This window comes from Toxotes jaculatrix, chromosome 13 (genome assembly GCF_017976425.1).
Source record: "Toxotes jaculatrix isolate fToxJac2 chromosome 13, fToxJac2.pri, whole genome shotgun sequence".
Classification (NCBI taxonomy): domain Eukaryota; kingdom Metazoa; phylum Chordata; class Actinopteri; family Toxotidae; genus Toxotes; species Toxotes jaculatrix.
The window spans coordinates 12,657,014-12,681,760 of NC_054406.1; the positions used below are offsets into that span (position 1 = coordinate 12,657,014).

The following is a 24,747-nucleotide window of genomic DNA, read 5'->3' on the forward strand; positions in this document are numbered from 1 at the left end:
AGCTTTCGTTCAAAATAAATTAAAGAGGTTTTTCTTGATATATGCGCATGTGTGTTATTCAGATGTCAAGCTGTATGTCTACTGGTCCATTACCTCGGACAGCGATGCTGTTGGTATAATCTTAGTCCCTGAAAGGGGCCAATTATCCCAGATCACAAGTCCTATCAGAAAAGCAGGCTCGACATCTGAGTTATACAACTGAACCCACTGCACTCAAGCTGAACTCTGCTTGGCTTTATGTCATCTAGAGTATCACGCTCAGATCTTCTTGGAGCTACCAAATTCAAATTAATTCTCTTTCATATCATACTCATTTGAATTCTTTAATCAAATTTAATGCATTTTTACCAACTTCCTAAGTGGGGCTGTGCCCTGTTTTCAAGACACAGACTGGATTTCTTCTCATCTCATGACTTCTTGGCCGCTCATAAAGCCGCAAAGATGGAACAGAATGAAAAAGAATGGTTTTCATTTTTGCGCTGCAACTAAAAAAAAGTGCCACAGAATTTAGTCCTTTGTATTGTAGTGACAGAGTTGCGCACATCTTCTTTTTTTTTGTCGGATTCAGATTCAAAATGAGAAAGGTTTTGTTGTTCATCAAAATGTGATGGAAAATCTGTCTTTGATACTTGAAAATGCATAAATAAATAATCTGTTGGTGATGTTCATGTTTGTTTTTTAACACAGCATATAAAAAAATATTACCAATGAGGAAAAAATTGTGACTAGTGGTATACTCACGATTGCAGAAAAACAGCTGCGTAATGTGATATGATGCAATGACTGTGCTTGGATGTCAGCAGTGCGTGTGGTGGGCCGGGCGTGTACCAAAAGTTCAAAGTTGTTGAACTATGACCTGAACTGTCCTGACATTTGTGAGTACAGTCACTTGATGCTGATCACTGCTTGAGTGAAAGATGGATGAAACGCTAATTATTTGTGCTTCTGAATTTTCAGAACTGTACAAAAACAAGTTGCCCTGACAGAACTACACACACAAAAAGATATTTATTATGATAGTGATCTACTGCTTTTGGCACTGTAGCTAAGCTGGCGTCGTTTCTTACAGAACCACAAGGAGGTCCAGAGCGGTAAATACTGTGCCGACCTCTGCCCTTGTTTTACCTCTGTAATGTGCATTGTGACATTTTACAGTTCAAAAATAAAAATTGTCAGTGCTCTCTGGTGGACAAACTATGTAATAGCACCATGTTCTTGTATTTCTAAGAAGCTAATATTGGCTGGCCAATTTATTGTTGGACTCCACATGAAAAGGAACACACTGGAGTTTGTTCAAACCTACACCATCACCAACCTGTTACGCAAACACACAGAGGAAGATTTTAAAATGATGACTCCTCGTATTAAGACAATTTTTAGAGAGTGGGAACCACAGGAGATTGACACTGTGTCTCATCTCCAACAACCCCCAGCCTGGCAGGGTTGAAGACCCTCTCATGTTTCAGCTCACCTGCCTCCTGCCTCAGGTGCAACTGGAACGTATAAGTTCCTGGCTCCACAGCATTGGCACACAATGCCAGGACAAAACACAGCTTGGAATTGGAAAAATAGGTTTCTAAAATGTACCCCCCCCCCAACACACACACGCACACACACTGTGACTGCTCTTTGTTTACCTATGGAAATTTGAGCCAGGTAATGTGGTGACGTAGCCGTACCGAGTGCCTCCTGCCTGTCTCTTTCCTCCCTTCCCCCATAGACTATTATCCTTAGTATTGTATTAAATTCACAACTTGTGGCGAATGTAAACATTAACCTGACACCGTCATGTTTGCTGCACCGGTACAGCACAGAAAATTTGGTGGTTTTAAATGTACCTCGCGCCATTCCTTTGTCAGACTGGTCAGAGAATGAAAGATGGAAGTGATGCAATGTTTCTATGCACCTGTGACCCACACGCATACACACACATCAACCTGGTAGTATTGAGGAGTAGGTCGCGCGAGCCATTGGGTGGAGCAGCAGCGTCGCGTGCTGCGGAATACATTGAGTAGGTCGTTAACGCAGCGCGCGGTTTGGTTGCAGATGCAGGTCGCTGAGTGTGAGCGCGAGGCGGGGGGAAATGGCGAACGGGCGCGGGCGGCGGTGCGCCTTGTGAGGATACAGTAGACACCGGGAGCGGAGGCAGGCGGCAGCTCGAGGACAGACGGGAGAAGGAGAAGAACCATGGAGGACTCGGAGCCCGCAGAGGACGGCTTGCTCGCGGGCTTGCGGTGGAACCGGAGCGCACGGGACCAGGCTCAGCTCAAACACAAAATCCGGGATCTGCCGGGGCTACTCAAGCACGGGCTGCACCTGCGGAAGAAGAGCGTGAGTATATCGGACCGACCGCTGACTGACTGTCCGTCCTTCCGTGTTTGATGTCTGATGAACCTTAGCAACGGTTTTATCTTTTCAGCCATCAGTTTTTCGCGACACCGCTCTGAGGCTGTTTCGTAACCCCGTCACGACTCAGGTGTTTCCATTATGTTACAAGCATTACTGTCGCAGAGGCTGTGCGTGCGTGTGTATGTGTGTGTGTGTGTGTGTGTGTGTGTGTGCGCATACTACATCCATAATAACAAGAACTGCTGTTGGACACCATACCTTCACACTCCGGTAGTCAAGGCAACACCACCCCCCAACACACAGGTTACACACGCATCTATTTACATACACCTAGTAACACACACAATCTGTAATAATACACAAAATATTTGTGCATCTACAGAATGAACGATTATTTTTTTGGATTTGTCTGTCACTTTTCAATTAATTGATAAAAAAATATTAGGAAAATGTGCATCCTAAGCTCTTCAGATGCCTTGTTTTTTTCCTGCCAATAGTCATAGTCATTTGTTATTTAAAATGATATAAAACAGAAAAGCAGCAAATCGTCACATTTGGGAACTGATGATTTTGCCTGCTAAATTACTGGAATGATAAATCAATTAGAAAAATTGTTCCTTTTTAATTCATTGTTGATTGACTAAATATAACAGCTCTGCTCTGTAGTAAATATGAAAATCTCTCTCATGTCTCATATTGCAACATTCCCAATCCTAATGGGGCAAATTTGTAGAAATCTATCTCATGGGTTTTCTGGTTCTTTTCCATGGTGATTGGTCAACTAAGCAGTAAATGTGTGTGACTCAGTGTGCCCTGATGTGGAACAAACACACCTGACAAGCCAAATAGGAGTGTCAGCTCCGCTCATCTTCATCATCGGTGGCAGCCAGGACAGAACGTGTCCCCGATTCCCTCTGTGGGGATCACAGACAGAGTGCCAAGACTTCCAGTCCGGCTGCTGCCAAATGTACTAAAAATATGCAGCATTTGTAGTGTAAAGCCACTTTGGAACAAGGAGATGAACAGTTTATGTCATGTTGCATCGTGTTACTTCAAGCAATGTTTAATGACCTGCAGATTGAGGTCACTTTGTATTCCTGTCACCTGTCTGAACACTGTGATATGAGTTAAATCCTTCCATGGAAACACGGCAGGGAAAGAAAATCCTACAACTCATTTCAAAAGAAAATATATAAATAGGACAGTCCACACAAAAATATTGTGGTGAAGCCATAGAGAGTGATGAGTGATTGGATTATGTTTCTAGCGAGTATTACAGCTGCGTCAAAATGGTCACATCAGGAGCTGGATCATGTTTAAGAAAGCAGACTGTGTCCCATTTTTTTTGTGTGTGTTATGTCTCCTTTGTTTTTGCTCATTGCCTGTGATTGAGCTTAAAGGAAGCGAAGAAGGGGATACTGACAAATTAATAAAAAAAGTTTTCATTCTCCTCTCTTCACCTAATTTAGAGCATGTGTTCTTGTGTGGGTGAGTGTGATGAGGCATGGGTAAGTAGTGTAAAGGTATGGCTGTTCTGTGCAGACTGGTTTTCTCTAGACACTGGCAGTTGGCTATGCTTCACCTGGTGCACACACACTGACACACACACACATACACAAGCGTTTTTTCACAGATACATTTTCCAAAAAGATGTTAGCAAGGAAGTACCAGAGACTCAACATGCACTAAAACACTGTCGCTGAAAAACAAATACTGACTTGATCTCGAATCACTGCACTGAAACAGCATCTGTTAGCGCTCTTCCTGCACACATCCCTTCTGCTTTCTCTGACTCTTGCAGCAACTTCAATCCTGTAAAAATGCAAAACGTCTGACATAAGCAGTTTCTCACATTACCTCACGCTTCTTTAATGATTGCCGACAGCTTATGAAATAAATAGGAATTGTTGCATTGCCCAGAGCCATGTGTCGCCTTTGGTTATAGCAGCCTCACCTTGGTGAATCCTGTCTTACATTATTCTCTGCTGTGACTTGCTCTGGTATTCAATTATTAGTCCTTGATTGGCCGCAATATGACAGGAGCGGAGAGATTTGTTTAGAAGAGCACTTGAATTAGTTTCCAACTTTTACAACATTTGAAAGGGTGCGTTGTACAGAAGGGACAACAAGGAAAGCCTGGATGGTTTTCTTCTGTCCTCGTCTCGAGAGTCAACTACAGCTCAGTCAGGTGTCAGATTTGAGATCCACTTATTGGTCTAACAAAGTCACTTGGCAGCACATTTGTGCAGAGGGCATTACGAGTTGCTTTTTTTTTAACATGCTGTCAGAGGAAAACGGGTATTACGGGTAGTATTTATTTTATGTTGTTATGTTTTTTGCAATTGTGACCCTCATGCCAGTTTTCTGCAACCGGTTTCACTGTGGACTGTTAGTTTTGGTTGGATTTTGTTGCTGATACCAAAACAGAGGAAGACCTAGTGTGTGCATCAGCGAGAGACATGAAATTTTCTTCAAAGATAATATTGCCAACAGTAATCAGAACACAGTTAACATAACAGTGTTTCTTAATGGCCCATGATGTCTTCATGTAAAATTTATTGTTATAATAATTGCAGAGGTTAATAAGTGTAGAGACTTGACCCAAACACACTGCATGTAAATGTTCAGTTTGCTGCTCAAAACACATCTTTTAGGCTTTAAAATGAGATTGTTACAATCGTAATGTAAGCTTTCAGACTTTACTGTCATGGTCTTAGAGGAAAGTTGATGGTATTCCTCCGAATATGGTTTAATTTCTGCATTATACATGCAGCAAAACAGTGGCTTGTGATGTGTTTTAATGTCTGCCAGCAGTATTTCACATCCATGGCTGCATTTTACATTGTGATAAAAAAGATGAAAAGGCAAGTGAGGGCTGTAGAGAGACTCAAACATATTCAGACTCACTGCCCATAAAAATTTACACACGCTACGACTACAACCACTGCATTTGACTAAGAGCTTTGAAAGGATTAGCACAGTAAGAAATACGCTGATTTTACCACTGAACTTTATTCACAACTTTAGTGTATATTTTATACTTTCTGGTATACGCTTCGAAAATATATACCATAATGCACAGAATTAATAACTGCTGACAATATGTGAGAGAGAACGACGGAGCAAAGCAAAAAACATACACAAGGCAAACATACATGTGGAATATACCATGAATATGCTGTGTCTGAAACGAAATATGAAGCTCGATGGGCTTTTTTTTTTTCCCTTTGTTGATGTGCCACCTTTTTCCACGTTTGAACTGATTTGATTTTTGAAATTGAGCACCCAATTCAAAGGTACATTTGTTTCCCTTTTTGGGGATACAAATGGAATACATTGGGACATTTATGCCCATAAAACTTCAGCAACCTAAAACGATCCTCATTATTATCAAGACCAGAAAGATGCTATGTAGAGAAGCCTGTCCAAACACTGCATGTCTTTTTTTTTAACTATCAACAGTCCAAATACCAAGAAGCTGGATGACTAGATAATTCCTGAAATTAGTGTGGTATCAGTAAACATAGACGCTGATCGTAGGTGTTGGGAAGCCAAAGGTCATGTGTGCTGGCAGATAGGCGTGAGTTGACAGGTGGGTTTCTTAACTGCTTCGCTCTGTGTGCGTTTGCCTGTTTGTGTTTGTGTCCAAAGAGCTGTAGCTGCTTTGATGTCTCCATTTTGACGACCTAGTATGACGGATCTGTCGAGGAGTGAACAGGAAGCTTAGTGTGAATGTGAAGCGTGTGTGTGAGTGAGTGTGTGAGGGGGCTTGCCAAGCATACCGTGCTACAGCTCTTCACTGTGCTCAGCAATCTAATCTGAGAGTAATCCATTTCTTGCAGATAATGGCCTCGCTCTCTCCTCCTCTCTCTCTCTGTATACACACTTTGAAGTCATCACACAGATAAGCGTGTCGGCATGTGCTCTCTCTTTATAGCTCTCGTTCCTCCTCTTCTCTTTCCCTCTCTTCTATCACTCTCTTCTGGCCTCTGGTGCACTGACAGCAAGGGGCTGTACACGATGTGATGGAGAATGGTGGATGGATGGATGGAGTGCGTGCTGTGGGACTCACAGGGACGTGGCCAGCGGACATCTCTCTCGTCGTGTGATACAGCATGAATGAAGCACCTCCAGTGCTAGTGTGTCTGGACTGTGTTTGCGAGAAGAGATGATGGTGGAGAAACAAAGAGCCCTCCAGAGATCTGTGCACACCAGACAGGGAGACAAAGAGATGGAGAGATAAGATACAGTGGCCGAGAGAAAAGAGAAGAAGAGGGAGCGAGACAGAGATACAACGAGTCAGAAACTATTTAGTCTGTGTGCTCCACTGGCTGGTGTGCTCTACTTAACCCCCAGTCCAAACACTGCATGTCTTCACACACAAACACAGAGAAAAGTCTCGTCTTTACTGATATCTAGGAGTACGTATAGACTGAGTGGGTGTTTTCCACAGGCAGAGACTGCTCCTGAAAATGTTTGATTGTGTATGGGGAAAAACTGCTTTTGGAATTTCTGTCAGCTCCAACGTTCTCTGTGGTCAGTATTAGGGCTACAACTAATGATTGGTTTCATACGAGAGTGGTTTTCATCATCTTCTCTAATTCTTGGTGAAAAGCACATTTCCTAAATGTTGAGCTGTTCCTTTAATGAAGAGTAGGTGGGCTGTGATAGTCACTCGTTTTGAGTAAGGCGTGTGTGCTATTGCGTAAGCTCTCTTGCATGTGTGTGTGCGTGTGTGTGTGTGACATCCCAGACAGTATCATCACTCTAATGAGGATCACACACTCTGCTCTGTATCTCTCTAATCATCCCTCTATTTCACTTTCTTGCAACTCAAAGCCACAGCCGAGCATCTCTCTCCTTCTCTGTCTTTGTCTTCACAATTACAATTAAAATGATGTCTCTCACCACCTCATCACATCGCCTTTCATATATTCATAGACTGTTGTGAATTGCTCGGCCTCCCTCTCTTCTTTTCTTCTCTCGGTTCCTAACTCATTTATATTTCTTCATCTACATCCATCTTCCATAGTTGCTTAGGTGCTTTTCATTTGCTCCATCATTTGATCTCGCTGTGTCTCCCTATTCGTCATCATCTGGTGGGTTGTAATCGTCAGCAGGCGAGAGGCGAAGGGCCGTGGTGGTTGCTAGCGCGGGCTCAGATTTCTGTGAAGGTTTCCAGAGGGAATCAAACCCACAACTGTCAGTGATCCAGCTTCACCGGCTGAGCTCACGGGCCAGTTGCACTGCTATTGCAGGAGGTTCTCATCTGTCGGTTTTTAATGTACTTTGACGAGGTGATCGTCATCCTAATACGACTCTACAGTTTGGATTTTTATCCAAACTGCACTACTATGGTGTCTTCAAAGCAGATAGCAGTATCCTCACTCTTAATACCTGGCAATGATGCTGTGGTGTTGAGACTGAGTACGAATACAGAGAACTGCTTATAAAAACTACAAACTATATTCACCCCCTTGGAGTATTATGTATTATGTTAGGCATTTAACCTAAAACCCATTTAACCTAAAATCAGTTGATATATCTTGATTACACACACGTGATGACTTGGCTGTACCATTTACATGTGTTAGTTTAAAAGGAGTGAAGTATTAATGCAAATAGTAAATTTGTGCTTTAGATTTGTTTTTAATTTAGATACATTTGTAGAGATGTTTTCATTTAACATCAGAGTTTTTTTCCTGTTAATCAGTGTCAAGATGCCTCAGTTCAAACCACAGGGATTTAGTGTCGTAAAACAAAACATGAAAGCGTTTCAGGGAGGTAAATACTTTTATAGGCACTGTAAAGTTTCCCTGTGGTGGTTCGAAGGTAACAGATGAAGCTATTTCTTAAAGCTGTTTCTAAAGTCTGTACAAAATTAATGTTGCAAGAGTGAATACTGGCCATACAGTGTATTAGCAGTGGAAATCTTATAAGACCAATACATGGTCCTCTATGTATGTACGTTTTTCTTCATCAAATACTGTTTGATAAACCACAGGGAGTCATAAAACCTGTCTAGTGAGATCTAAGTTCAGAGCAGCCAATGCACTGTATTACACTGCATTGAAATACTAAAACAGATGTCTCCATGTAATGCCATTTCCGCTTCACATCTAGCACTTACTATCATTTTCAATCTGTTTTATGATGAGTGTGTCACCACAGTGTCAACACTGTCATCTAGCTCCTCTGGCACCACAATAATCCATAAAGCTTAAGAGCTTATTTCCTGATAGGGGAAGTCGAGGTAAAGTGGATCCACCCAGGGCAAAGGCTGCAACATGATGGCATGATGGTAGTAACCATGAAGAGATTTATCATGGTCTCACTTTAATGTCGTGACAGTTTTCCTGTTGGAATGATTAATGTCATAGCACTTTGGGGCCGACAAAAGTATTTTTTATTGTTTTATTAATGTGTCATTTGGCACTGGCCTCCTATTGAAATGTGCTTCTGTGAGTATGTGTTCTGTGTTAAACCATTTAGGTCAGATAATCATCACACTCTTTACACTTTTTTCTTGATCATAAAAATGATTAGCCACATTCTTTGACTTTTGCGAAAGCACATCAGAGTAACGTAAATTACTGCACATAAAAGCACTAAATAAAACCACAAGGTGTGAATGAGCAAAGTGTGAATGAGCAGTGGTTGTTATCCGAGTTGGTTTAAACAAAACCTGACTAATGGTTTTGGAATGGTAAAACTGGTCTTTCTCATTTCAGTCTTGTTTGTTCAGTGTATTTACTGTGTGTGTGTTTCATTGTGTGTTGGCTCTGACGGCTTGTGTGTATTTTGTTTCAACAGCAATCACCTGACACTATCCCTGGACCGAGCACTGGACCTACAGTACACAAGGTAAGGAAATATGTACACACACACACACAGACACAGAGGTGATGTCATCCCTTTAGTTTTGCTGTGAGACGAAAGTGTGTTTGTTTAACCTCAATACAGGTGATATCAGTGGTGATATTACCTTGGACTTTTTCCAAGTTAGTTTCACCGCCTACACAGATATAGAGGCCTTAATTTGTTATGCAGAACTATGCTGCAGTTTGGCAAATACTTCATATACTGTACTGCACTCCAAAAACTGCCTCAGGGCTTAAATATCTCACATGACCATAATTTTCTTTCAACACTGAAAACATTAACTGAAAAAAAAAAAACTTGAAAAAAAATGAAAGAAAAGAAATCAACATATGAAGCTTACATGCTGTATATTTTTGTGCCCATGCTGTTATCCTTATGCCAAATAAAATCTTTGTGTCTGCTTGGTTTTTTTGTCCCTGAGCACTGTCATATTTTCTGTTAGTTGTGTTTCAACATTTCTTTCCTCAGCAGACATGGGTATACCTAACAGTGATGTGGTACCCAGAGCAGTATGACGCTGGTAAATACTCCTGGCCCATGAGGGGGAGGTGCCTGCTTACATAAAAAGAGCTTTAAACTTGATTCTTGCTAAGCCAGTTTAAATCCCCCAACTTCAGTGTTTGTTCCATGAGAATAGTCTTAAAAATTATTTACTAATAACTGACCGAACCCACACTCTGAAAACCTGACCAATTAATAAAGAATGGAGATCGGTTTAAATGTTGGTGACAATGAGAGTTAGTGGTAATTTTCCACCTCTTTTCTCTTGAACTTTATCAACTACTTCAAAATCAAACATGATTCTGCAACTGCATGACAGATTTATTCAGAAACCTGTTTCAATACATAAAACTTGACGTGACATTTTGCAGAACTTTTTAGGACAGCTTGAAAATTTGAAGCAAAACACGTTTCAGCTGATGTAGGGCTGTAAATCATTTGTCGTTGTTTATTCAAAGTCTCATCCAATTGTCTGTCAAGTAATTTTGTTTTATTAGCAACAACAAACATCCATAACTGAAGAAAATGCCTGTCAAGGCTCGATATGAAGTCTGAGGGCTGGTTGTGAGAGCCGGATTGAATCCAGGCTCTCTGTTTGAAGGTCATTGATGGCTTCATCTTGCTGCTCCACAAAGGATCAGTAATTCTGCTTTGTGGTCTGAAACCTCCTTTGAGCTCCAGACGCACAGGTGGAATTAAAATTGTGTGCCTGTCAAAAATTGCAGTGCACATAGACAACAGTATTCTGGTTAGGATAATAACTGACCACTACCTTAACGCGCCTTCATGTACTTTGTTGAGTTTTTCTAGTAAAGAAACATGTTGAATGGATTTCCTTCTTCCTAAAACATTTGGAAAGCTCATTTTTATTTTAAATAATTTGAAACCTTACATTTATGTTTCTATCACCTAACAGTATTCTTGATTTTTACTGGCACATTTCTGCATTTTTTTTGGCAAATTATGACACAAAATGTTGATTAGGAATAGCATAAAACCACCTGCATGTATGCTTATTGTGTCAGCTGTGAGATTCAAACAAAATGGGGACACACTCTCTGAGACGTTCCGTAGTCCTGTTGATGGTCAAAACGTAATGTGAATGGAGTCTCATCAGTCATTAAGTGGACTCTGCTTTGTACCGTGTAAAGCGGAATATGAATGGAACACAACAAGCAGCCCATGTAAACAGCTTAATTGAAATCCGGTCTTATTTACGACAGGGTCAATAGCAGGATTATTGCAGAGCATGTAGACACAGTCAATGTTTCATTCCTCAGGGGGAGAGAAATCGAGCTGTCCTTGTGAGTCGGTCAATGACAGTCGCATGTAGCCACACTAGCTCTCTGCAGTCTTATATTCATATCTCAAACAATATTGAGATAAGATTTTTGTCATTATAGTTGTATGGATTCTTTTTTTTGTGTGTTCAGGCTAAAGATTAATTTTGATGTGTTTCCTTGTGTGTGTGTGTGTCAGTCTTGTTCCCAGAGTTTTCCATGTGCTGGTCGGGCTGTGAGGAATGCCTTTCTCTCTCATGGACCATACCCAGCTAAAGACAAGATACACCTGGCCAGAATCATACGGTACACTTGTCTCTGTGTTTGTGTGTCTGGCTGTGTGTGCCGGGCTGAATCGATGTGTCCGGTGAAGCATATACACACAACTCACCAGTCATTGTTGAGCCCCTTCCTGATTGGCTGCTCAAGCTGTTTATGCAGTAACACGGACAAAGTGTGACGTAGACATTATATAGCCGAGCACAAGATGGTCCAGGAATACATGTGCTCTCCCAGCGCACACACTGTACCGTACGTACAGATGCATGCAAAACCCATGTGAACATCTGGACAAAAATAAAAATAGATGCTCTTAACTGCCATTGCACATACACCCACACACACATACACAAGTAGTTTATCCTGAGGGAAAGCAGACGGAAAATATTCAGTGTTTCAGAGGAAAAGGCTTACAGAGAACTAATGAATAATCAATGGATATTGATTAAATAAAAAAGACAAGCTTTGTGCCAGGGGAAGAAGTGTGCGTGTGTGTGCATGTGGATCATAACACTGTGTGACTGAATTTGAAAATGTTGAGAATTTGTGTGTGTGTGTGTGTATTTTAACAGGCGTAGCTATGTGGGCGTGGAGCTGGTGCAGTGGCTGTGCGAACAGTGTGTGTACGTGCGCTGTCGGACCACTGCTGTGCGTGTCTGGCAGGTGCTGCTGGAGCTGGGAGTCCTGCTGTCTGGTAAAAGCGCAACCACACACGCACTCACGTACACACAGTCACACAAATATGCCCCAGGGTTGGACTCTGCTTCAAAATTTATAGTCACCTTGCAGCGACATCAGCAAAAAACCAACACATTTCTGAAGAGACAAGCGGTGAACCTGTTCACCAGGTAGTTGCCAGCTGAACAGAGAGATGAATTCTCTGCCTCGTTCACCTCCTCAGCACATGAACCTGATTTTATTTGAGATCTTGTCTAGTAAAGATATTGACGTTACCTTTCAGAGATCAACTTTCCACACGGTAAGAATGCACTGAGAGTGGGCTTCAGTGCACAGTGTATCCAAACCCTCCTCAAACCATCTCAGAAATTATTCTGCCCTAAACATCCTCATTCATTATTTACCAGAGACCATGTTAACAAGATTTCACGACATGCTAATCCTCCTGAGAAACTTAATTTATTAATTTTAATATGAGAACACTGACAGTGCCTACATATGATACATGCTTCTCTATTCAGAGGAGCAGATGGAAAAAAAGGAAACTGTTACAGCGCTCATCTTTGTAATATTCAAAGGTGGTTTCTTTAAAACTGCTCAGATGCAGTTCATTGGTCTGCCTAATCCAAAATAACTGATACAAAGACTTCATCCAGGTGTTTTTGTGGCCACTGTTGTCTCTGCTCTTTCTCTAGAACTAAGAAGTGCTCAGTATAAACTATAAATATTCACTTTAAATAGCTTCTTTTTGTCAGCGTTTATTGTAACAACTCCCATTTACTTCCAGGTATTGACTCCCATTAATGATTTTCAATTCTGAAATTAAAAAATGCCACATTCTTCATTGGTTTGGTCAATTGCAGTGCAATATTTACACTGTGCCTATTCATTGTGAATCAGGAATAATCAATCGTACATTAAGTCTGTTCATCCCAACTACCAACAATACAATACAGACATCCTTTGCTTTTTTTTAAATTCTGTTTCTTATTCTGACTGTCACTTACTGATTATGATGCAGGATAAGAAAATTTACATAGTGTCTGATACAGAGTAAGATAGAGTAAGCTAGTTCTTGTTGCATTTTATTTTGGTGTGTTTGTTTATATGTTCGTCTTTTCTTCCTCCAGTGGACCAGCGGGTGGTGTTTTCCGACTCAAACTCTTACTACCAGTTCAGCTTTGAGGAGTGTGACTCCGCCTCCTGTGAGTTTCGCTCCAATGAGGGGGAGTGGCCAGAGGCTGTCAGGCTCCTCCTACAACTCGCCCCGTATGTCCAGTTTCGCTCTGGAGGCGGGGCCAACAGCCCGTAAGTGTCCAAAAAAATCGGATTAGTTAGTTATGATGAGATGGATGGATGGATGGATGGGTGGATGGATGAGTGGATGGATGGGCAGTAGGGCTGCTGCTTTTTCAAAAAAGTTCAATTAAAGTAAAGAACACATAATTAGTTTGAGTTAAACAAAACTTAGATTTCAGTCAGAGAACTTATGTCAAGGAAGTCACTGTTTACATCAAATGGTTATACAGTTAGTTTTGACAGAAAAGCCTCTGCTGTTTGTTGCAGAAATTTGTTCATAGTTGATGGTGAATCTGACTCAGTTGTGATGTGCGGGATGATCTCCACTGACCTGAAGTGGAAGCTCATTGCTGTGGTAAAATATCAGAGTTGAAGTGACAGGCTTCCAGTTTGGATTTGTGATTGAGGTAATCTATCTGTCTGATGATTTACTGTGAAGAGCAACTAAGTTTGATTTGGGCGAAGTGTTTGGCACTCCTGCAAGTATATTCCTGTCCTTGCAACATTCTCATACACACACACACACACAGACACACACCAATGTCTTCTTCAAATCTCAGTGAGAAAGCTAATCTCTATTCAGTGTTTTAAATCCTCAATCTGCTTATGTGAGAGAGACATTCATGTGCAGGCTCGCACACCTCCACATCCACAGAAGAAATACACTCATACACAAAAACCTACATATGATGGGATCGCTTATATGCACAAGATGGGCTCTGAAACACGCTTGCACACACTTAACACACATACACATGTAGGGTGGTGTCAGCCAGAGTTCCAGTTCCCTGCTTTGGTGCTCTTGTGTGTGGGATTCCTGCTGAGGCTGCTACTGAACTCAATCTGTCACTCAGAGGAAAAGAGAGAGTGTGAGACGGGTGGGGGCGGTGGCGGCGGCGAGGTAACGAAAAATAGAGTATATATGGAGAGTGAAGGAACAAGAGCACACGTCGACACATTCATCTGTGTGTCAACTTCAAAGGGTGTATTTACAGACACCAGGGAGAGCACGACAGCAAGGGAATTGAATGTCATACATACTAATATATATCTCATGTATCATAATGCACATACTTCTTTGGTCTCTATCAGTTACTTTATATACATTATAGTGGATGACGTGCACACTCAGAGGAACTCACAGTGCTTCTACGGGATGCCAGGGTGCAGAGGAATAGGTGGAAGAGATGGGGGTCATTGGCATTTTAGCCAGCAAGCTTGTGTTAGCACATTTCAAACAGATTTTAGTAGAGGACTTTTTTTTTTTTTTTTTTTTTTTAAATCCAAGGTTGGTTTTACCAGTCATCCTGAAAAAAAAAAAACATAACAGAATTTACATGACAAAGGGGTCTGCGTACATTTATCACGTAGTGTTTGTCTCATATGAAGGGATGTATATATACCTGCCATCCTACAAATTCATATAGATGTAATTTATACGTAAACTGTATTGACCCAAATGTTTTGTAGGTTTTTGCTTTAAACTACATCTGCAAAAGTGCAGCTGCTTTACTTTTGCAGATGAGACACAGATAAGATTTTGTATTCAACATTCTCACTCTGTCTGCCACTTTGACCCTGCTGCTGTCTGTGTCTCTCCTCGACTGTCGTGCCTTTGCTCTGCAGGCATCCTCTCAGTCTCTGTCTCTCTCTGTCTCACGCCCTCCCTTCCTGTGTCTCGTTGCCATTTTCTCGCTCTCGTTGGCGTAAAGGAGAATAGTTGTAGCTGTGAGGGAAAACACCTGATATAACTCCACCGCCTGCCTCCAAGAGACTCAGTGATGCTTTACCTAACACAGGGATCCATTAATGTTGATTCTTTTTTTTAACTGTAAAAATGAGCCAGAATTACCAGCAGGCTCATAAAGAGCAGGAATTTAAATAAAATCCATCAATTTGTAAATTTGTAAAAAATGATATCAAATAATAGCTAGGCTAATAAAATGTAGCAACGTAAATAAAATAATCCAAATCAGTACTTTCTAAAATATGCCAAATATGGTGTATCTGTTCTGATCAGATTACTTCTTATCTTATATTTGAGCTATTACAATATTTAATGAAATCCAATCAGCAGATACCTTATCTGATAGGAGCAGGTTTTTGTATCCTGGACTTATCTTTATAGTGCCAGTGCATGCATCAGACATTCTCAGCCTGCGTTACCAAGTTTGTAATTACAGAAGTACTTTATGTTAGAAGGTGCTGCACCAAGATTTTAAATGCAGCAAGATGTAACCGATGCTCACGCTCCCCATGAATTATGGCTCCCCATTTCTTCCCGCAGGTTAATCTAATGAGGCCAGCATTAAACTGATACTGATAACTTAATACGTGTAATAGAGCAACATTACCTAATTATTAAACTCCCTTCTTGTGATTGCTGCTTTAGTGAAGTTGAATGAACGACATGTTACTAATTAAATGGGTTACCTCTGTATCATGCTGTCTCATGCGTCGAAGTTGTTTTTTAGTTTGTGTCGTTCAGTTCCTGTAAACACTGCCAGTGTGTCTCACAGGGGTTTGCGCGTCTGAACAATAATATTAGCTACCAGGCACGGAGTGGTTATTGAAATTTATTAGATTAGATTGTTCGTCGTGCATTGCAGTGCTTGGCAGGAAAAGAATGTTGATTTTTGGAAATACATTAAATAAGAGTCTCATTGTTTCAAGATGGTTTCATACTTCAGCTTCATGCATCACAACACCTTGAATGAATTCAGAAAGTGTACTCGGGCAGTTGTTAATTTACCTGAGTGAGTCAACTATTAATGTTTTACAAAAAAAAAAAAAAACACGTCACTCTTCCTCGCTCTCTGTCTCCATCTGAATTCAGTTTGCTTTCCCTTTAATGAGCTAATGAGCTTTATTGGCAAGAGAGTCTGATTCTTTCTCCTCCACTTTGCCTCACATAACCATGAAGGCAAAACTTGCACATATCATGCTTTTTGGAAGAGCTGTGCAAGGAGCAGACATTAAAGTTTAACCATGAGAAGATATGACCACAATTGTTTCATGTCATGTCACGTTTAAACTGATCATAGACAAGTTAATGTTTAGATATGAATACCACCACATCTAGAGGGCTAAACTGTACGCACTGGTATCTGTACTCAGTAATCCAAAACAAATAGCCCTGCAACAAACACGCTTTAGGCTTTGTGGGGCCATGATTTAAACTGAATATTAGGCATTTTTACCTTGTAATGTGAAACAGCAGCCTTAACTACAGAGCAACAAAGACAAATCTTCTGGCAGGACCATTACTGTATATTACAGTATTATGTATGTACAGTATTTTGTCCACTGCCTGCATAACAAGAGATTATATAATTACTTTGATAATGCTTTACTGTTTAACAGTGGTAGAAAACTGAGGAAAATCTAAAAATACAACAACTTAATGCACATGCTCTGTGTACTCTCTGATGTCCCTCTTTTTGTTCCCACATTTTACTGTATACTAAACACATTACATCATCTGTATATATACTTTATTGTTTGGTGTAGCTGGAGGTAGCATTATTCAACAACAGTTGCCAGTTTTCCTTCCTTTGAAATACAGTGCTCTTTGCATATCATTGTGCTGTGAGGAGCAGAGTTGCCAGGAGCTAAAATATGACACCGTAGCTTGGGAGGAGAAAAGACGCTTGCTTTGCATGGCGCTCTGGTCCTAGATGATCTATTGTCCTGTGTAGTTAAAAAGAAAAGTACAAAAAGCCAAACAGACTCGGCAGAGTGCTACAGGAACATTTTGGCTTGAGAGTACAACCAAATCTTTTTTTTTTTTTGCATCCTCCTCCACCTCCACAAATCGCACTGTCAACACTGTGGCACAAGCTTTTAATTCCGTATTAGTTTGGCAGCATTCAGATCACAACCACATGTTCTTATGCAGTAGGCAGACAAAATTATGTGGATGAATTTCTAAGGTGAAAAATTGGTTGACATGTTCACAATAAGAATTGGGAAGGTTTTTGGATCAGGATCTATTCTGGTAAGTCACGAAACATCACAGAGCATGACTATACCTTGTGGCATTTGTCTTCGACGTCTGAAAAGGGAGGTGGTGCCAGCACCAATCACACTAATCCTCTATCAATACTGCTCCGCGCTGCTTAATGATTGGTGACACACCTCCTACTGTGCCTCTCTTCCAGCTCTGGTACATTCAGGCTCATGATGAGTCACCAAATTACCAAATGAATACTGGCTAAAAAAAAAAAACCCAAAAACTTAATGACTCTGAGAAGAATAAATTTAGCATGATGACTCAGAATAGACTTTGTAGTCTTCATGATCCACTAATGGACTCTTACTTTTGTTGAAAAACAAAAAGCATTACCAAAATCCCCAGTGTCCCTGTCCCACAAGTTTTGAGCATCAGTCATGTTATTTTAATAGAACGGGGAGGCAAGTCAGTTTCACCATAAATACTGAAAGGAGAGCACAACCACCAAACTGTTTTATTGAGACAGTAAAAATATGGTATTTTCACACTTCTTTAAGGCATCTGTTGGTCTACCTGCCTCCGTCTCTCTCTCTGTCTCTGTCAGAGCCAATAGCTGAAGTGTCAGGCTGAGGGCTATATGTTATCACCATCTCTCCCGCTTCGCCATCTATCATTCCTTTATCAGATTATAGTGCGTACGCACACACACATGCAGACACACGCTCACGTACACACACACACATACACGCTCACATACAGGGGCACATCTTCTTTCCTCTGCAACTATTACAAGTGCCACTGGGATCTGTTGATAACATCCAAATTATATGCAAATTGGTCCGTGTGTGCGCGCATGCTCGAGACAGGGAGGGAGAGATAGAATGTGTGTGTGTTTGTTCTGTATGGCGGCGGGGGGGGGGGGGGGCAGTGAGTCAGTGTGTGGGAGAGACCAATCCAAACAGTGGTTTTGTAAGAGAACATATTAGATGAGGGGCCCTCGGGTGCAGTCTGCTGCTGTTGAAGACAAACTCTGCAACCTTGTATTATTGCTGTGGGAATAAAGCTGAGTTTACCCCAAAACAACCACCTGTTTATACAGCACACACACACACACACGCACACACACACAAATACATATACATACACGTATGCATTGACAGATGCATTCTGGCTTGAAAAAAAATCCTCGACACGGGTAACACGTCTGTATACATTCAGAACACATGTGCACACAGCCTCCACATCGGCACACACACACACAGTCTCACTAACATCAATAGATGGGTGTGTCTGGGAGCTATTTTAAATGAAACCACATGAAAGAGAGCAGTTGAGCTCTGAGAGATGCTCAATACAAAGACACGAGTGCAGTGAAGAGTTAGAAAGACCGATGGGAAGAAAAAAAAACAGACGCGCAACCAAAAAATACAAGATATTCACATATATATAGTCATTTTCTGTATGTTAATCATGTTTACAGCTGCAAATCAAGATTACTTTCTCTATCAATAAACCTATATTTTTTTTCAAAGAATATATGTCAGAAAAAAACTTGTTACAAACCCAAAGTGACGTCTTTAATTTGTTTATTTCGTATGACCAACAATCCAAAACCCCAAACTATTCACTTTTAGAATAAATTAAATTAGAAGAACGCAACAAATCTTCACAGCTTGAGACACTGGAGCCAGACAGTGTTTGTCGTTTGTGGCTTGATAAATGGCCCAGGTGGATAGAGTTAATATAAGGTTGATTAATTTGACTAATGCCAATTTGGCATAATTAATTTGGTATAATTAAGATGTTTTGGCGCAGGATTCAACAAAAATGGTCTAGTTCTATCTACACTTGCATAGTCCATGTTAAATTCATGTTAGCAGTCAGATTTGCCTTACTGGAGGAACCAGTGAGCAAACATTGGGAAACCACTGCTAAATCCCTCCTGTTTGGATTTAATATGGATATAATACTGTGTACTACACATACTACACATCCAGCTCAAAAGCAAATGTGTTTGTAGACTGTAAGGCTTCTCTTGGCAAACCAGGGGGCAGTGTAGAGAGGACCAGAGCTCTTCATGAAACTTATTTTCTGTACACAGTTTTAGGTCAGAATTATGCACTTGTTATTTGCAAATAAAGCTTAGTATGTATGTGTGTCCCTGTGTTTGTGTGTGTGTCTCCAAGGTCAGAGGAGGATTCTGAAGGCAACAGGGACATTTGCAGTGAGATTCTCCAGATGAAAGCTCTCGAGAGGCTCACATCTACGGTCAGTGTGTGCATGTGAATCTGAGAATTGGCAAATATGGTTGCATGAGAACCGGTTGTTTTACTTTATCATGTATATATATTTTTGGTTGTTATGTTTTGTAATGATACCATCCACTTTTTCTCCAACAGGTACAAAGTGAGTTGGCGGCTGCTCTCGCCCGAAAGACTCGCAAAGCTTGTAAGTATACATTTGGCAAGAATGTGTGCACAAAGACAATGTTACATAATGACAGCGAAGAACTGTGAGTTTAACTCGATTCTGTTTGACGACTGGTTGTAGTATCAGAGCAGGACTCTGAGACGACGGAGACGAGCCAACAGGAGCCTCGCACGCCCAGTGAGGAGAGCAGCCCGGTAATATACACACACACACACACACACACACACACACACACACACACACACAGAAACACATACTTTTCACACCCTCCTACACTCACACATATAAAGCTTATAGTTTTGGTGTAATACCAAGTGTAACGTAGTCTTGTCTGTAGCTGTTATGGCAGGAAGATTTGGATCACCTCTCTTCATACCCAGCACGAACAAAAAGTAAAGGTCAAATGCAGAGTTATTTTTATTTCTAACCAACAGCAGCTTTGTAGAGGTGTGGTACACCTTTGAAGTGATGCTGAAATACACACAGAGTGTTAGAGTTGTTAGAGCTGGGACCAAGCTGAATATGACCAGTACTGGCCATACTGAAATACAACCACAGATCAGCTTTGGACATAAATGATGACACAGTAAATGGCTTGTTCTGACTTCCTTGCTCTCTTTTAAAGGTCACTGAGTGCAAGATGTATGTGTCGTGTGTGTGTTCGTGTGTGTGCCTCCATGAGGTGGCTGAAGACAGAAAATGGGGTCAGAACAGAGTGCAGAGGGACGCCTGCTTGCTCTCTGGTCCCATCGCTGTACAGTGGAAACCTCTTTTTCTCCATCAATTATTCATCCTCTGATTACACCAGAGAGATTAAGAGAGAGCAGGCGGGCAGAAAAAAAGAGCATCTTTTAAACACAGTTACACATACAGCACTTTAGATCAGTGGTTCACATGTTTTTGGTTCGTGACCCCTTAATTCAAAGAAGTGGCTTCTTCCGACCTCCCGTCACAGGTTGCATTTCTCTATTACTTTCAGAGTGTGACTGAAGAGTGATTTTTTTTTCCCCTTTCATATTGTAGTTGAATAATTTCAGAGCCCTGAAGTGGTGAAACTGAAATATTTTTACAAGAAAAAGTCAATGATGAGAGAAAAGTCTTTAAAAAATGAAGGCTTGCTGTTTGCTGTTTCTTTTTTTTTGTTTGTTTCCAACTCCAGTTCTCATTTTGTGACGCTGTATGTCCACCAGATTCGGCTCGATTGCATTCGTGTTGCGCTCTGCCACTGTCACAGGACCAGCTGTTCTTTAAAGACATTTATAATATTGTTTTGAGTCATTTTCTCAACATTTGTTGTGTGTTTTATGAGCTGCAGACATGTTAAAAGTATTTAGATGTGGTAACAGACCTTGTGGCTGCACTTTAATATGACAACCTTTCGTCGCCTCTTTCTTTATGATGGCTCCTTTTAAATGTCAGTATAGGCGATCTCATTGCACAGCTGTTGTCAGTAAGCCCTTATTTGTTTTTTAATTTTTTGACTTTATCGCGACCATAAAATGTTGATTTTTATCTGCAGCTCAGCAGCTTGGTAAAGACTGCTAATTAACATCGTAGGTTGTTCATGAGCCAAGATCAAATTTCATACTAGTTCTGTTGTTTGACAACAACAACAACAACAACAAAAATGGTAGATGAGAACAACTATGGTGTGAATTTGAGACAGCACGAGAAGGAGGTTTAACAGCCTAGAGTATCATTCCCTCCCTCCCTCCCTTATTTCTCTTTTTTTCTCACCAACTACAAACTGCTGTATATGTGTTAAGACTAAATTAATTTAATTGCCACTAAATATAATAATTTCTGTATATTTACAAGTGAATTTCATGCTTTAGAGACAGGCTATTCTGGCAAATATAGACGCAAGTGTGTAAAGATGGCAGAGCAGAGAAAAAAGCCACATATGCCCCAGAGTGAGGTGCTCAGGACATGAAGGTTGTGGAAGTTGCTACACGAGCTTCGCAACACAGCTGGATTCAGTGCACACTGTTTGTTGGACTGATCCTGCGATCCTTGTGGGAAATGTAGATTGTGGTGGTTACATGAGTGTAGTTTGCATATCGAGAAGGAGGGCGATAAACCACACACATTCACCTGCTACCTACATACTTTCCTTAGTGGTCGTTGATGTACAGAGTAGACCGTTTTTTTTATGGCTTCAAAAACAACACAGATGTTCTGCTAATTCAGCTCCACAGCAGATGAACTAGACTGGAGTCTGATTTAGTTTCAGTTATCCATTAGCTCACTGAAAGTTTTAGCTTCTCATGGATCTCAAGCACCAAAGACAAAAGACAAAATAAGGATACACTGGGAGAGAGAAGGAGATAGACGGAGACAGCCACACAATACAAACACACACAGCCCACACACACAGGTTTATCTTCTGTGTGTAGGACAGGAAGCTGAGAACAGGTTAACAGGAAGCAACAAGGGACATGGGACTATTTCTCTGATATAATGTCTGCTTCTGTGTGTACGTGGCTATTCCACCAGATAAGAGCCGTCACTGGGGGGGGGGGTAAACAAAATGAAGCATGGGAGTATGCCATCGTGTTCTGCGTGCATGCGTGTGTGTGTGTTACCCTCTACCCTAGAGCATGGCACCGTGGGATAGTTGAGCTCACAGGAAGGGTTACTCAGCTCTCAGCCAAATGAAATACCCCTCTCTCTCTCTCTCTTCCAAGGAAAATAAACAGACCAGGCTACCCGCCACTGGTGATAACCATCATACTGGCAGCACCCAAGGGAGTGTGCACACACACACACACAGTCATGTTTTCTGTCGTCAAGCCTGTCCGAGGACAGAGCCATTAGTTTCTCCAGTGTCCCGCAGCTCTTTTAATGAAATATAGTCTCTGTCTCTTGCTGTTTCTCTTCGCTTTCTCTGTGTGTCTTTAGGTCTTAGTGTCTGCTCCTTTGTGCGTCTCTTTTTTTTTTAAAGTTATCACTGGTATATATTCATTTTTATGCACTTTTATCTACTTCAGTTGGGCTACTAAGATGGTTAACGCATTTCGATGTCCCGACAATAGAGGGGAGGAGACAGACACACACCCCCCAAACACACACACTCTCTTCCCACACAGGCACACACTCCCGCCCACTCATACTACTAATCACACACACTCACTCTTTCTCTGCCAGATCCTCTGACACAGAGCAGTCAGACTGAGACAAAGAGAGAAGTGCAACAGATAAAGGGAATTACAGACTGTAATAGAGAGAATAAGAGAGAACAAGAATTGGAGAGGGAACAGGATAGACCCTGGATTACCATTTCTCCTCATTCTCCTCACATGGACATAAAGGGGCAACTGAAAACTTGTCATTGCATGCTTCTGGATTATGCCCACACTGATTTCACTCTCCTGTGGACAAGATCACTGAACTTTGTTGACCTCCATTCCACAAGCAGACTTTGAGTGTTTCCACCATGTCTTGGGACTGTGGCTTGAGATACGTCTTCATGCCTCCTGTGTTGCAGCTGGGCGGGGTGTGTGCGTTACGGGACGGCGGCGGCAGTGGTGGCGGAGGCGGAGGCGGAGGGATGGGGACTGTATGCGGCCGTGAAGATCTGACCAGCCGGCTGGGGCTGGAGGCCGTTCAGCGGCTGGCCAAGGACGGCTGTCGGCTGCTGCAGAACCACAACTACCGGCTGCCTGACAGGAACCAGCCTGTGAGTAGAGAGTGTGACAGTGAAACTGATGTTTTAAAATGTCATTAATATCATACAGCAGGGATGTGACACATGCTGTTGTTATGTGAATGTAATCTGCCAGGTGAGTTGTGGCTCTATGGTTTGCATGAGTAGAGAGTAATGGACGTCATCATGTGGTAAATGTTGTCATTATTGTCGTCACTTTTAAGCGCACGCACACTTCAGGTCTGAGTTACACACAGCTTGGTCTCTGGGGTCTTGTGAGTAAATTCTCATCTCGGTTTGTGCTGCTGTCCATCTAAAGGACTGACACACTTATACACACTTTTATAGCATGCCTGCTCACTTTTGTGCATCTTCTACATGAGTACATGAGGGCACATCTGCACGCTGACACGCATGCACCCACACAGACAGACACGCAGGCTACACTTATTGATGCAGACGTACAGATCTTTGCTTCGTTCAGATCACTTTAGATTAAACAGCTACCAGTTCTCTTGCTTGTCTAATGTGGTTGTTAATAATGGCTTAGTGCAATGTGATCTCATACTCTTTTTACAGTCTGTCAAGTACTGTTTGTGTGTCTGTGTGCACTTGTGTGTGCGAATCTGCTGGCTAGAGCTTATAATCATGTGTGGAAGCTTTTGTGTGTATGTTCATGCACTGCTGGCGCTGTGGCAGGCTGAGTCAGTGTGTGCACATAATGAGCAGGGTGTTAGCGAAGCGTTGTACTGTATAATCCCGCTCTACAGTACACCTGAGGGCAGGAAATGAAGCAAACGCAGTCTGATTTCACCCTACATCACAATGCGTGTGCTTGTGAAGTCTATCGCATATCTCATCAGCTTGGTGAGTTTGACTTAAGCCCAGCCTTGGGGATTTTCCAGTGTGCATATGATTTTACTTCCAATCCTTACATGCAATTAGAACTATATGAAACTACAGAGAAATATCAGTGCAGTGTTGTTAAAGCAGGGATGCAGCCGAGAGAGAAACTAGACTCCTACCTACACAATTTATAGGGAAACATGTAGCTCACTTTTAGCTTGACTAAAATCTCTCTCTCTATATATATATATTTTTCTAAGCTTTTTGATCAGTGAATTTACATTTTATTTATTCCTAAATAATTATAGTTAATGCATAAACATCTCAATTTATTCATGTTCTTTATTTCGCCTTTTTAAAAAAGCACTTGCAACATCAGCAAATTATTCTTACAGAGGCATACAGCACCAAAACTTTTTTTTTTTTGATGATTCTTCAAATACCTTAAATTAAGAGCATGATGTTTCCAAACATAAATCTGTTGGCTGGCTTGTGGGTTAATGTGTATAAAATTACACATTAGAAATTTGGTTTTCTTTGGTTTATATATAGAAATAATCGAGCTTTAAAGAGGCCTGGCACAACAAGATAAAAATGATTGATGT

The 24,747-nt window shown here is 41.3% G+C and overlaps 1 protein-coding gene across 1 annotated transcript in view; it reads left to right on the forward strand.

Moving 5' to 3' along the window:
- The first annotated feature begins 1,988 nt into the window (after window positions 1-1,988).
- rapgef5a (Rap guanine nucleotide exchange factor (GEF) 5a) overlaps window positions 1,989-24,747 on the forward strand; it is a 43,598-nt gene continuing 20,839 nt past the window's right edge. The window contains exons 1-9 of the mRNA XM_041052890.1: window positions 1,989-2,331; window positions 9,163-9,213; window positions 11,212-11,318; window positions 11,864-11,985; window positions 13,100-13,277; window positions 19,407-19,488; window positions 19,620-19,668; window positions 19,771-19,844; window positions 23,138-23,329. Of these exons, the coding sequence (XP_040908824.1) occupies window positions 2,188-2,331; window positions 9,163-9,213; window positions 11,212-11,318; window positions 11,864-11,985; window positions 13,100-13,277; window positions 19,407-19,488; window positions 19,620-19,668; window positions 19,771-19,844; window positions 23,138-23,329 (999 nt within the window). The 5' untranslated portion in view covers window positions 1,989-2,187. The remainder of the gene's footprint in view (window positions 2,332-9,162; window positions 9,214-11,211; window positions 11,319-11,863; window positions 11,986-13,099; window positions 13,278-19,406; window positions 19,489-19,619; window positions 19,669-19,770; window positions 19,845-23,137; window positions 23,330-24,747) is intronic.